Below are 12,637 nucleotides of genomic sequence, written 5' to 3'. Positions count from 1 at the left end.
TTAAGATTAATGGTAAACATTAATTTAAATGTCTCATTTTAATACTTAAAAACATGACTGTGGACTGCAATTATGTCTTGCTCCACATTTTTATGTCGTGAACTTTACACTGTGAATGATTTGCTCATTTGAGAGCTTTGGTCTAGTCTAATCAGCAAAACTGTCTAATTTGGTTCGCAATTCAACCTGAAGCATTGAACAGCTTGTTAAGGCACGTACAAAATCATAAGCGATAAAACTACAGTGCATAAAACTATTTGCTTGCTATAATCCATTGAATGCTATCTTGCAATGCATGCTAGTTGTGAAGAGGATTTTAAGACAACTAAAAAGACAGTTTGACAAATGGTGCCAAATTCAGGCGCCACGGAGATTTAGGTTCATTTTAAACCTGAGTTATAGGTCTGGGATAACAACCCCCTAATGAAAAAAGTAAATAAGTTAATAATAATGATAGCAAATAAATGATAAAAAATAAAACAACTAAAAATAAAAAAGATAACTTTTGAAAACTTTTTTTCAGTGCTGGTGTTAATTATCTACCGTTTCTATAACTACAAAATAGCATAGTTTCTCTCGCTTATACAATACACTTCACACAACACGTTGCCTTCGCTTCTTTTCTCTCTGTGTGTCATGTGTCAAAAGTTTGCATTTCAAATGATAATTTGTTGTTGTTTCTGTTTAGGAAATAATTGGAAATATCTCTCTTTGCAGAGTCAAATATCTTTCTCCTTCCTTCCAGCCATTCTGCGTTCTCTGTACTATAGTCTTTTCTTCCTCCTCTGGAAAAAAAATGCCTTCCCAGGCTTTGATGTCCAATCCAACTATCTCAAGGTAACGCTAACAAAATAAAACATTGCATTATTGATGCTGCAATTACAAAACTGATCTAGAGGCCCTTTCCTCTGTCTTTCACTCTCTCTTATTCACACACTCATATATTTACACTCACACAAACCTTATCATTTTCTCCCAGTGAGACGTGAATTTGATTATCTTCCGAATAGATAATAAGCACCAAAGATGATTTATAACGTCATTATCGATGAAGGCATTTTTACAGCATCAATATAATCATATTTCATAAAGTCCATTCCCCCACGACAACCGAACGTCCAACTTTCACCGACAATATAAAACGATCAAAACATCCCGAATAATTATTTTCAAAACAATCACCGTGCGGAAAGCGAGAGAGAAAGCCTTTTTACAGAAATGTAATTTGATTTTGCTGGAGGCAGATGAGTCAGAGGCTTTCTCAGCGCTGCAGGAGAAAGACTGACTGCGAGCAGCCTGCAAAAGACATCTCTAATTTTCTGACAGTCATGTGACTGGCCATTTTTAACCTGCCTTCACCCCCTCCCACATTTCCTCATTTGCATACATGGGAATAATAACCCAGAGATGTGAGGCTACAGAAACAATATGACGGGTGGTGTTGATTTCACCTTGGCTATGAAATATAATTGCGGCGTGGAGGGAAACGTGAGACGTACGAAGGCCCGTCTGATCTCAGCAGCAGTTTGCATGCTGCTGCCAAATACCTCAACGGCGGCAGACAGCGCATCGAGACGAGGCTAACACCAGCTTTCATCAACCCAAACATGCCACTTATGGTGTTTAAACAACCTTAATGGAAAATAGCACCGTTCCTTTTCCACACGCCCATTTGAAGAGGACGGTTGTTGGGCACTATTGACAATCTCCCTAAAAGGGGAGTAGGGTGCCGTAGCAGAAAAAAAAGACGTTTTGTTCAGCGTGATGGTAAATCTGTTGTTAGGTAGATATTTACAAGAGCTGAAGCTAAACAGTTCTTCTGGGTAGTAACAGCTGCTCTTTAAGGCAGTGATAAACAAAGCACATGTTCACAAAATGAACTCAGAGACACCCTGCCTCAAGAAGATTCTGGAACTTTTTGGTCCTGGAACATGATAAAATAGAAGATCTGAAGGCAGGTGTGGAATTATTATACAGACCGTGGTCTATGCCATCACGTATTCCAACCCAAATGAATTCAGTGTGTAGAAAGACAACGAGAGTCAGGCGTAGCTCCTTTTCAAGCCACAAAAATGCAGTATATTAAATTAGACTGGAAGAAAAAGTTATTTTTTGTTTTTTTTTTGTTTCTCAGAAAAAACTATTAAATTGCGAAAAAAATTTGTCTTTGTGACTGCGTTGTGCGTCACAGTCAGACTCAAAACTGCTGTTCTGCAGCAGTCTCAGATCAGACTCCATACTTTGTTCACTTAACGTCCACTATACAGCATTTAGTTGCTCATATGAAGTGGATTAGAGGGGTTAGATGTTCAAGAGTTTAGTTTGAGATATTCAGCTGAATATGAAAAAATGTTTACCTACAAGATATGGAAAAATCTAATTTTCCAAGCTCGGCCCCAATCTCTGCCAACATATGAGTGATCCTTTTTTATTAGCTATATATCTTCTCACATCAGTCAGGTGAAGATCTGCCGCATATGTAAACGAGAAAGGAACACCAGAATTGTTTTTGGGCACTACAAAACGGAAATTCAAAATTGTCATTAAATATTGATTTGATTCTAAATAATTATGTGGGATGAAAGAGATCACAAAGTAATATGAGAGATATGACAATTATACCATTATGCGGATCTGAACCTCATAATGTTCACATACACAGAGCAAGTGTCCCCTTTGCAGGTCTCTTGTCACTTGCGGCTCAGACCATCTCCTACCATCTGCCACTGAGAGGATGTTCGAATCTGATTCAAACGCTCCTGACAGCTCTCTGCACATCTCCGGTCTGCCTGTAGTAAAACATTTATTCCCATCAGCAGCTCCTGTGCATCAAACTCACGAGAGCTCTGGAACTTTGGCAAGAAAACAATCCAATGATTGTACCAATTATGAAAAATAAACCGCTTTTATGAGAGCAAAAATGTTTACATAAGTCTTGGTGTATATTGATCTCTTATATTACATGCAATCTAAAGACCAGCAACAAGACATAAACAAGAGTTGCAGATATGGCAAAAATCTGTGAAATGGTTTGATAAATCCCAGTCAGGCATATACAGGTATTTGTTGTTTAATAAATGTGAAATGTTGCCTGCAGTACAACTATGAATCAAATGAATTATAGATCATTTATTTTATCCTTTGCAGTTTTATCGAACAATTGCATTTTTTAAGTATTGAACTGATCTAAGCAGGGATGTTTAAAAAGAGCCCAATGTGAGCCGTAATTTGAGTATCGGCTCAAGACATCTTAGGTTTCTAGAAAGACCATCACAAATAATAAATAAATAAACAGCAGAGAGAAGCAATCCCACCCAGTAACACTCGCACTTGGGAGTCCAATTCAAGGCCTTCTCAACCAAACCCAAACATCACGTGTTATCAGAGAAACCACAAGACTGAGTCAGCAGCAAGACTTCAGCCCTGATCGCTGTCAAATTCCCCTGCTCTGTTCTGTGCCCCCTCGCACCTCCTTGATGGATGGTGAATTGCATTTCTCGAACGTGGCGTTGCTGTTAATGAGGAAAGATAGCAGGCATCCACATGACAGCGCGTTCCTGAATGAGCAACATAACTGACGCTTCATGATATTATTTGGTCGGGGGCTGTCAGGATCCAGAACAAAATAATTACGCACATGGATCATTAGTCAAGTCAACATCAAACAGGAAACAAACAAATATGCCCTTGTATCTGCAGGGATCTGGGTTTAGATGGAGACGGAGACCACTGCTGCTACATGATGCACAGCGAGCCGCTCTAAAATGGGAGCTTTGAATGTATGCATAACTGAATATCTTATTCATGTGGTGCGGTTTCTCTTCTGTTTTCATTATTCATTATATTTATGTTTTAAGTGAAAGACGAGATCACAGTGATATATTTAATGAGCCTTAGAGGGACGTTACTTTTGAATGTCTGTCCATGTATGGAGGTTATGTGTTGGATGGGATTGTGTGTGGTCTACACTGAAGGGCTGTCTATAAACTGACAGTGTTTTGGAGACGGTGGCGCTCATCTCTCGTCTGTCTCCCTTCAACACTGCTGCAAAGCAAGGTCAGACGCTGAATTAGGACTGAAAAGAGATTTCAATGGATTGTCTGAGATGAGCTCAACTTAAATGGGACTGAAATGGACTTGATGTGAAATTTACCTCACCGATGTTCGAGATTTTCCTACAGGATCGATGTGCAGTGGAACCCAGTAAAGAGGACAGCGTATGTACCCAAATAGACGAATGTGAGACGGATGGATGGGTGAATGAACCGACAGACAGACAGACGATAGATAGATAGATCTGCTAAGCGTTTAATAACAGTTTTAAAAAGCGATTACAATAGGTTCTCAATCTTCATGGGTTTAAATCCAAAAATATTCTGAATATCTTCAGAATGTTTCAGAATTACCCAAAATCAAATCTGAATGGACAGATAGAGACAGTCATAGACACAGATACAAACAGATATACTGACAGACAGACAGACAGACAGACAGATAGATAGATAGATAGATAGATATAAAGAAAAATTCACACCAGTCACAAGTATCGTTAATCATACTTTATTAAATAATAATAATAACAATAAAAAAGAACTTTTTTCTGTACAAAGTCTACAAACAACAATTTTTGAAAGTTCTGACCAGTGCCGGGATCTCCTTGTCTTTTGGTGTTGGCCTCCTGTCCCAGACAGACGAGGTAATACTATCACAGCTCTGCAGCAAAGCCAAAACAGGCCAGAGCTCCAAGGCACTTGGAAAAGAGTCAACAGAGTCCAATGAAAACCGAGCTGAATACACACAATCTCCCCCTCTTTATCGCTCTCCCCCAACAACTGAACAATCCGTGTCTCCGGCTGCTTTCCGCACTCCCTAATAAGACGAGCCCCTCCACCCCCATCGCTTATCCACAAGTCAACAGATCTCCCAGCGTGGCTCTGGGGAGCGAGAGGCCAGTCTGAGGTACAATAAAGAAATTTACACACACTTCCCCCATGTGTGTACTCGTTCTAACGCTCTCTTCAACCCCGAGGTGAAACACTCTGTGAAACTCTCACCCTTCTCTCAGGCTTGCACCAAACCTGTTTTGTTAGCCTTCATTTTCAGCAGCCCGAAATAAACCATGGAGTAAACAGACAGGTGAAATGAAAGAAAGCAAGTGTAAGGCCCGACTCCTCCGAGGCCCCAGTGACTTCAAACCCAAGGACTGGTGTTTCAAAATGGCTCTCCTCCAAAACAGTTTGCTTAAGGCTCGATTGTTTGTACATGAAAGTGGCTTGGGGATTTTCCAGCTCCTTCACCAAAGTCGCTCTGCCAGCTTGAGTCTTTGTTACTTCAAGAATAGGGTAAAGAGAACTGAAGATTCTCTCTCTCTCTCAACACTCTTGAGCTCAGTGGCTCTGAATCCTTAGCAATCCATAGGTTGCGATAAATTAGTTTGAATTGTCAGCACAGAGTCTTCAACTCTATGCTTAAAAATCAAACAGTCAAAGCAAAAAATAAAAAACAAAGGAAAAGAGAAAAAAGACAAAAGACAATCCTAATACTTCAATCTAAAAGGATTTTTCTGAACTTAATACAGCGTGTTTTCTTTCTTATTGTCTAATGGCCACAACAAAAACAATATGCTACAAACAGACTGAACCGAAGTACAAAACATTCATAACAGGCGTTGACACTTCAAAACGGTTGTGAAAAGTGGCAAAAGACAGGATGGGATGAGAACTTACGCGAGTCTAAACTAAAGCAAATGTCCACAATATTGTAGGCCACAGCGTTCACACAATGGAGGCCGAGATTTCACAAGCAATCTGTCTTCTAGTCCTAGTGCCTCTCCCTCTCTTCTAACTTCCATTAAGCATTATTAGATTGTATTTTTCTTTACAAATCTATAGCAATATACATTTCTTTAAAGTTCTTTTTCTTTTTTGAATTGTGGAAAGTCATTAGGTTGATATGTGTTGATCACGATTTGCTCCCATTGAGCTGTCCACAGGAAGCTTCTATGCTCCCAGTGATCCTTCAACAATCCCGGTCAGAGATCAGCCCTATTTTAACGGCGTGAGGTCCATTCACAGTTTTGGATCTGGCCGGCACCAGTTCACGAGCGGACAGAACGCCTCTCCTGATCGGCTGCCATCAGGCCTCAGAACAGCAGCGCTGCTGGTTGATCTTCACCTTGTGCTTGATACCGTCGTACAGCTCGAAGTTGTAGTTCTCCAGCGTGGTGGTGCTGCGGGACGACAGGCCGCTGTAGGAGCAGGTGCAGTACAGCAGGAGCCCGGCACACACTGCTCCTAACAGAACGCCCAGGGAACTCATGACGATGATGGTGACCAGAATGGGATCAAGGGTGTACAGCCAGGCGTTGTCCTTCTCTGAGATCCGAGTCACTGGAGGTTCTCGTGAGGGGTTGGGTGTGGTCCAAGCAGGGAACGGGAACCCTGGAAACAGGAGATAAAACAGCAGATTTTATATTGCGCTCTAATAAAATGATTTTTGGTTACTGAATTATTGAATGCAAGCACCCTGAAAACAAGACTTGAAGTTTTGCTTTTTAACAATAAAATACTGATTAATAAAAGATGTTTTGCAGGGTTGTTTCAAAAGTCAGAACAACTGATGCATTTGCTGTCTTGCAGTTAGTTTTCTCTTTCCAGTCAGCTGCTGTTGTAGCAAAGCAACAGCTTTCAAAAATGTTTGAAGTGAATCTGAGTGTGTTGTATTCTCGTATATGTGACCCTGCACCACAAAACCAGTCATTATCATACAAGTCGCTGGGGTATATTTGTAGCAATAGCCAACAATACATTGTATGGGTCAAAATGATAAATTTTCCTTCATGCCGATAATCGTTATGATATTAAGTAAAGATGTTTCATGAAGCTATTTGTAAATTTCCTACTGTGAATGTATTAAACTTAACTTTTGATTAGTAATATGCATTGTATCTCGGCCAAATATCACCCTATACATCATTGGAAAGCTTATTTATTCATCGTTCAGAAGATATATAACTATCAGTTCAAAAAACGACCTTTTATGCCTGGTTTTGTGGTCCAGGGTCACATATGTCAAGCTACCTGAATAATATTACATTCTGTTATGGAACAGACATCAAAAGGTAACTCTATCGGCAGAGTAATGAAATTGGTTACTGGCTGAATAATGAAGGGACTGTGTGCTTATAATGATTTGGCTAGGCATTCACAACCGCATTTGTGTTTATTATTAAAATACACCAGTCAATGCTTGAAGGTTGATGAACAGATTTACCTTGACCAATGTGCTCTCTGCCACTGAACAGACGCTTATTTCCAAGGTCTTCGGGTCTTCGCTCTGTTTGGAAGACAAAAACAAGCCAAATGAAATACTCAATGTCAAAATGCATGTACAGAAAAAACTTTTTTGGAATATTCCAACTAAAAAGGACATTATTGCTCCATGAGCCAGTAACAACAGTACAATGTGTGAGCACAAAATGGCCAACACAAACAGCAAAAACCGTACACTGATTATCACAAAGTCTTACAAACAGCTGTTGCTATGGAGGTGCAGAATCTGTTTTACATCAATACCCATAAAAAAGAGAGCACAAACCACTTTAGTTGCAGTTTGTAGAAAAATATCACTTTATTGTAACATTCCATACAACATTTCCAAGACCACGAAATTCAACAGGCTAAAATATACCTCATACTGTATGTATTTAAACAGGCTGAAATGCTGTCATAGAGAGAAAATAAAAAGCTTATATAGATGTCGGGGTCAAAGCCCCACATTCACAAGGGACAAAAAAGTGCACACAACAACAAACCCATCAGAACTTGTATGCAAATTAAGCATAATGTCGACACAATGAACATCAAAAAGCCATGTTCAGTAAACACGATTAAATGCTTCATAGACAAACTGTTTTAATCAAGTTCAAATTCTGTAGATGGATTTTTTTTTACTTTTTTATGCAAAACATAAACAGTTTACAACCTGGAGTATTTTTTGCACATTAAAATTCAGTTTCTCCAGACAGACACTTTAGACGTCTACCGCCTTTTCCTGTCTCTGTCTCTGAGGAGGGGTGAGAGCATATGCTGTTTTGTGCAGGTACTATCAGAGACAGACTCTTGGCATCATATGAGGCCCCTCTGAGTGCTTTTGCTCATTAATATCTTTGGAGAGACAGCAAAAGGAAAAGACTCCCAGCAAGAATGCTTACAACGGGTTTAATAAAATGTAATCTGGTCCATTACCTAATTAGAAATATGAAAAGGTTCAAAGGAAGTCTCGGCCACAGTAGATTGAAATACATAATATGATCAGCTGACATGTCATTTTTAAGCAACTCTGATTAAATAGCAAAGAGAAAAACTGAGAATGAAATTAATTTAAATTAATTACTACATTCAAACTAAACAAAATATAGAGTCACAACTTTTTAGAGTTAAAAGCTTGATATAAATTCATATATTAATCACACAAACAAGTAAGTCAAATGGTATAATTGCTCAAGACGAGACAAGACAGACACATTTGGCATTTGTGTTGATACACATTCAACTGGGGGGCACAGAAACTCATAGAAATGTGTTGCATATTGCAAATTCTGCCTTAAACAAGCGAGAGATTGCACAATATGGCGATGCAACAGAGACCACATGACTCAAAGCTGAGCTGAATTGATGTCTGGCGTGAAAAGCTACCGTGTGTCCCATCTCCCCAGAACACACTCCACTGTATAGAGGATTAGGTGGGAAAGGGGAGACAATGCTTTACAATGGGCCTGCCGGGTCAGGTGGTCTCTCTTGCTGTCTGCGAGGATCTTTCATGTGCTTTTGTGTTTTAAACAAACCCCTTCAGACCCTGGGTTTTGCAGAGGAGGTCTATATTTAGAGCATGCTTTTCTTTGATCTCGCCTTCCATCTCCCCACACATTCTTTCGCGAAGAGCAGATAAACGGGCGAAAAAGGGCCAGCCTGTCCGTGATGGGGGATTATTTTCACCTATTGCCAGATGGAGGACATAACAAGATATCAGGATTTACTTTCTCCTTTCATCCCAGTTGCTTTAGATGAAGCCAAAATCTGACGTGCTCGCCTGACAGATGCTTTCAGTAATGGATGAATCCTTAGAGTCTTTATGTGTAAAGAGGAAAATGTTTTGTTGGGCGGAATTTCCACCCTGAGCTCTGATGGCGCCTATTTTTTTTTTGTGTTTGTTTGGTACAGAGGAGAACACTGAACACTATGTACTTGGACAGAACACTGCAGACCATAGCATGGTTTTCTTTTCAGAGGTATAGCGCTTCGTTTCAAGTGGCACATGAAAGAGATCAAGCAAATACTCGCACCGGGACACAGGGAAAATTATTTTGAAGTGCATTTGGAAACTTTCTCCTGCATATATAGTATGTTTTGATACGTTAAAAGATGAAAAATATTGGCAACAAGATTGTCATATGCAAATAATGCTAATAACACAAAATGCTAATTATGTTTTTCCCTGTCTGCTAACTTGACTGATAAATTGGCAAAAAGCTCCCCAAAAATTACAGATAAGAGGTTGGTTAGTAATTCAGTAAGACATCAGCAGGTGTACTGAGTGACACTATAGAAGGTGGGCTTGAAAATGGGCTCCAACTAACATGCTAACGTGCCAACTCGCTCCCTGAAGCAAAATCAGCTAGCGAAGCGCTCTTGCACCGTCTGACATTTGGCAGATTTACAAAGCTCTCCACTTCTGCTCTTTTACAAGACTATGTGTAATCAAAATCTCTGGGGAAACAACACACAAACACACACCGCTTTAGCGTCAGCTATAAAAATAAAGTCAGTGCATCGGTTAGCTGCATATGCACTTCGGTTCATCTCAGCTGAGCATGAATACGAAAGGATTAAATAATAAATGAGAACAGTGATCGGCTTGAACTAGCCCAATGCCACTGAAGCGTCTTAAGGCCAATGTTGTGCCAGTCAGTCGGCCAATCGGAGGAGAAGGCTGGCTAAGGCGGGGTCATGTGACCTTTGCATATAGGTGAAAAACATACAGTATCTCTTCAGACGAACTGTAAGTGCCAAAGCCTCAGTGACTTTCAAAAAAGAAGAGTTTATATATAGACACATATTGACAAAATGAACTTTCAGAAAACAAACAGCCTTCAAAATGCTTTTAAGAAGCTTCATTCAATAGTCAAAGGAGACCGAACAGATCACTGGAACAGACCGAATCCAATGCTCTACACAAGCTCTTAGAGAAAGATAAAAGGACCAGTCCTCATAACGTAAGCACTTTGTAGAGGTACCAGGAGTTTAAAAATTCAATACATTACGTGGTACCTAACCCTTCCACACACATCCTGTGAAAAGACACAGATTCTCTAGCAAGAACATGTGTCCCAGAATACTTGACGTTCATGCTTTTGTCTCTTTGTAACTTCTTGTCAAACTCCTCAAGCCTCAAGTGTTCTTATGTGCACATGAGATGCGGCACACATGCAAGGAAAAGTTTTCCTTTTTGTACAGATTCCTCCCTCTCGACGCTGTTCACAGGTTCTCCTTAGAGTTTGGCAATGCTGCCGAGTTCTCTTGACTGTACAATAGGATTGGTCATGAACAGGAGATTAGAGCTTTTCACAGTAAGTTTCCCATCGACAGACAGAGAGAAAGAGAGAGAGGGGGGGGAGGGGGGCCCTGCCAGTCAGGATTTTGGCTGGATGTCCCTTCGGCACAGCAGATCTCCTCCTTCCCAGTACTGGAGCTCCATAAAAGAGTCACAGAAAACTCGACAACTCTGGTGCTTACGTGTCCACATCTTTTTCACCTCATCCTCGACTTTAAAGGACACTACCTAGGTGTCCTGCGGGAGGAAGCGGTTCATTGGTGTCGTCTCAACACTGGGAGCAGGGCTCTTGCTTCTCTAACCTAATCGTTAGCATCGGCTCCACCCCAGGTCCGGAGAGACCCCCAGGGCCGCCGCCTGTGTACTGTCCCGTGTACGTGCTCTGGTAGGACACCGAGTGCTGACTCTTCTTGGCCGCCAGGTGGTAGCGATGGCAACACAGCACCATGACCAACGTGACGCAGCCCAGGAGGAAAATGGCGCCACCTCCGGCTATTACGTAATACCAGTAGGTGGGCATGGGCTGCAGGGACACTGTCGTGTCAACAGTGGGGTTGCTCCTGCCAGGTGAGGCTCCCCCTGGTGGAGAGACACAGAAGAGTTGGCTTGGGGTAGAGAGGCATGCATACTGCATAGCTTCAAGCCATCTTGGATTGTACGTGAATGATTTTGCTCTGATTTGGTGCTGCATACAAACAAAACAAACACAGACACGCAAATGCACATGCACGTCGCCAGTCCTTTACAAGATTCCTTCAATTACTGTTCGGACTGACTCGTCTTTCTAAATCACATTAAGAGTGCAGACATATTTTATGGGTTGTGAACAGATTGTGGAATCTGCGCTAATTTTATATGCAGTCAAATGCAAAGGCCATAAAAGCATACAGTGTCATAAGACACTGGCTGATGTCAGCACCTTCTCTCTTTTGTAATGCAGTATATCCTGGCAAGTGTGTGTTTAAGTGTGTGCGTGTTTGGTAGCTTTTCCTTCTGGGGGAAACTTCTGTTTTCTTGCATGCATGGATCTGTGCCAGCTTCATCTGCCTCAAGCCAAAGTCTTCCATGAACCCAACCCAGCAGTGCATGAAAACTGCTCACCCATTACACGTGTACACACACACACACACACACACACAAACCTCAGCAATCACTCTTACTATTCCCTCCATTTCATCTTTCTCCCGTCTATGCATAAATGCGCATGTAATCTAGGAATTCTGACTGCTATGGGAAAATGAATCTACTTACACTGGGAATCATTTCCACTTCAATTAAAAGAAAGGGAGGTAGTTACTAAAGGAATACGATATTAGTGGGCTTGTGTGCTCCACAATCATTTAAAATGGAGTGTATGAGGATTATTCCACTGCAGCTGAATCTGATTGACCGCAATCATACAGCTGTTGGGGAATAAACATGTGACATCCATAGCAGCACAGCAGCTCAACACACCACCAATGTAGAGTTTTTGCTGTTCTCATTACACTGTTTTAAATTTGTTTTTTTTAAGAAGTTATCTATTTATCGGCCAGTTTAAAATTTGATAAAGAAAAACAGTCCAATGTCACCCCAGATGATGAGATTAGACAAATAGTTTTAAAAGTATTAAAAAGTATCAAATTTTGTTTATTGTATATTATTATTGTAGAATTTGGTGAGAAATCTTTTCAAATTCTCATGGGGTTACATACAAGATGCCACCCCTTGAATCTACGGCCACATTTGATGATGTTTAGGCACGATACCAACACCATATAACAGAGAATGTGATGTGGGGCTACAGATGCATGCCGGGATACAGCCCATGCTCCAAATATCCATATGACAATAATGATAGTGAAGACAATAATCATGACAGCAATGATTTGACATAAAGGCACCAACGTCACTGAATGCACACAAAAACACACAAACTGCACCGGCGCTAAATCACACTTCATTTAAACTTTGTTGTGGGACTGGAAACAGACTTTACAGAATCCCTGTGTGCTGCTGGTGTGAAGCTCAACAAAAAGTACAATGA

At 40.7% G+C, this 12,637-nt stretch overlaps 1 protein-coding gene across 2 annotated transcripts in view; it reads right to left on the bottom strand.

Moving 5' to 3' along the window:
- Window positions 1–4,544: 4,544 nt before the first annotated feature.
- Window positions 4,545–12,637, bottom strand: part of nrp2b (neuropilin 2b) — a 65,121-nt gene continuing 57,028 nt past the window's right edge. The window contains exons 16-17 of one of the 2 annotated variants that reach the window (XM_043248784.1): window positions 7,273–7,335; window positions 4,545–6,440 (exon numbers count right to left, since the gene is read on the bottom strand). In XM_043248784.1, the coding sequence (XP_043104719.1) occupies window positions 6,136–6,440; window positions 7,273–7,335 (368 nt within the window). In that variant the 3' untranslated portion in view covers window positions 4,545–6,135. Of the gene's footprint in view, window positions 6,441–7,272; window positions 7,336–7,604; window positions 11,191–12,637 lie in introns of those variants that run through there. The other variant, XM_043248785.1, reaches the window with a different exon arrangement.

This window comes from Puntigrus tetrazona, chromosome 9 (genome assembly GCF_018831695.1).
Source record: "Puntigrus tetrazona isolate hp1 chromosome 9, ASM1883169v1, whole genome shotgun sequence".
NCBI lineage: Eukaryota > Metazoa > Chordata > Actinopteri > Cypriniformes > Cyprinidae > Puntigrus > Puntigrus tetrazona.
The sequence above is the reverse complement of the archived record's forward strand: the minus strand, read 5'-3'. Positions and strand labels throughout refer to the sequence as shown.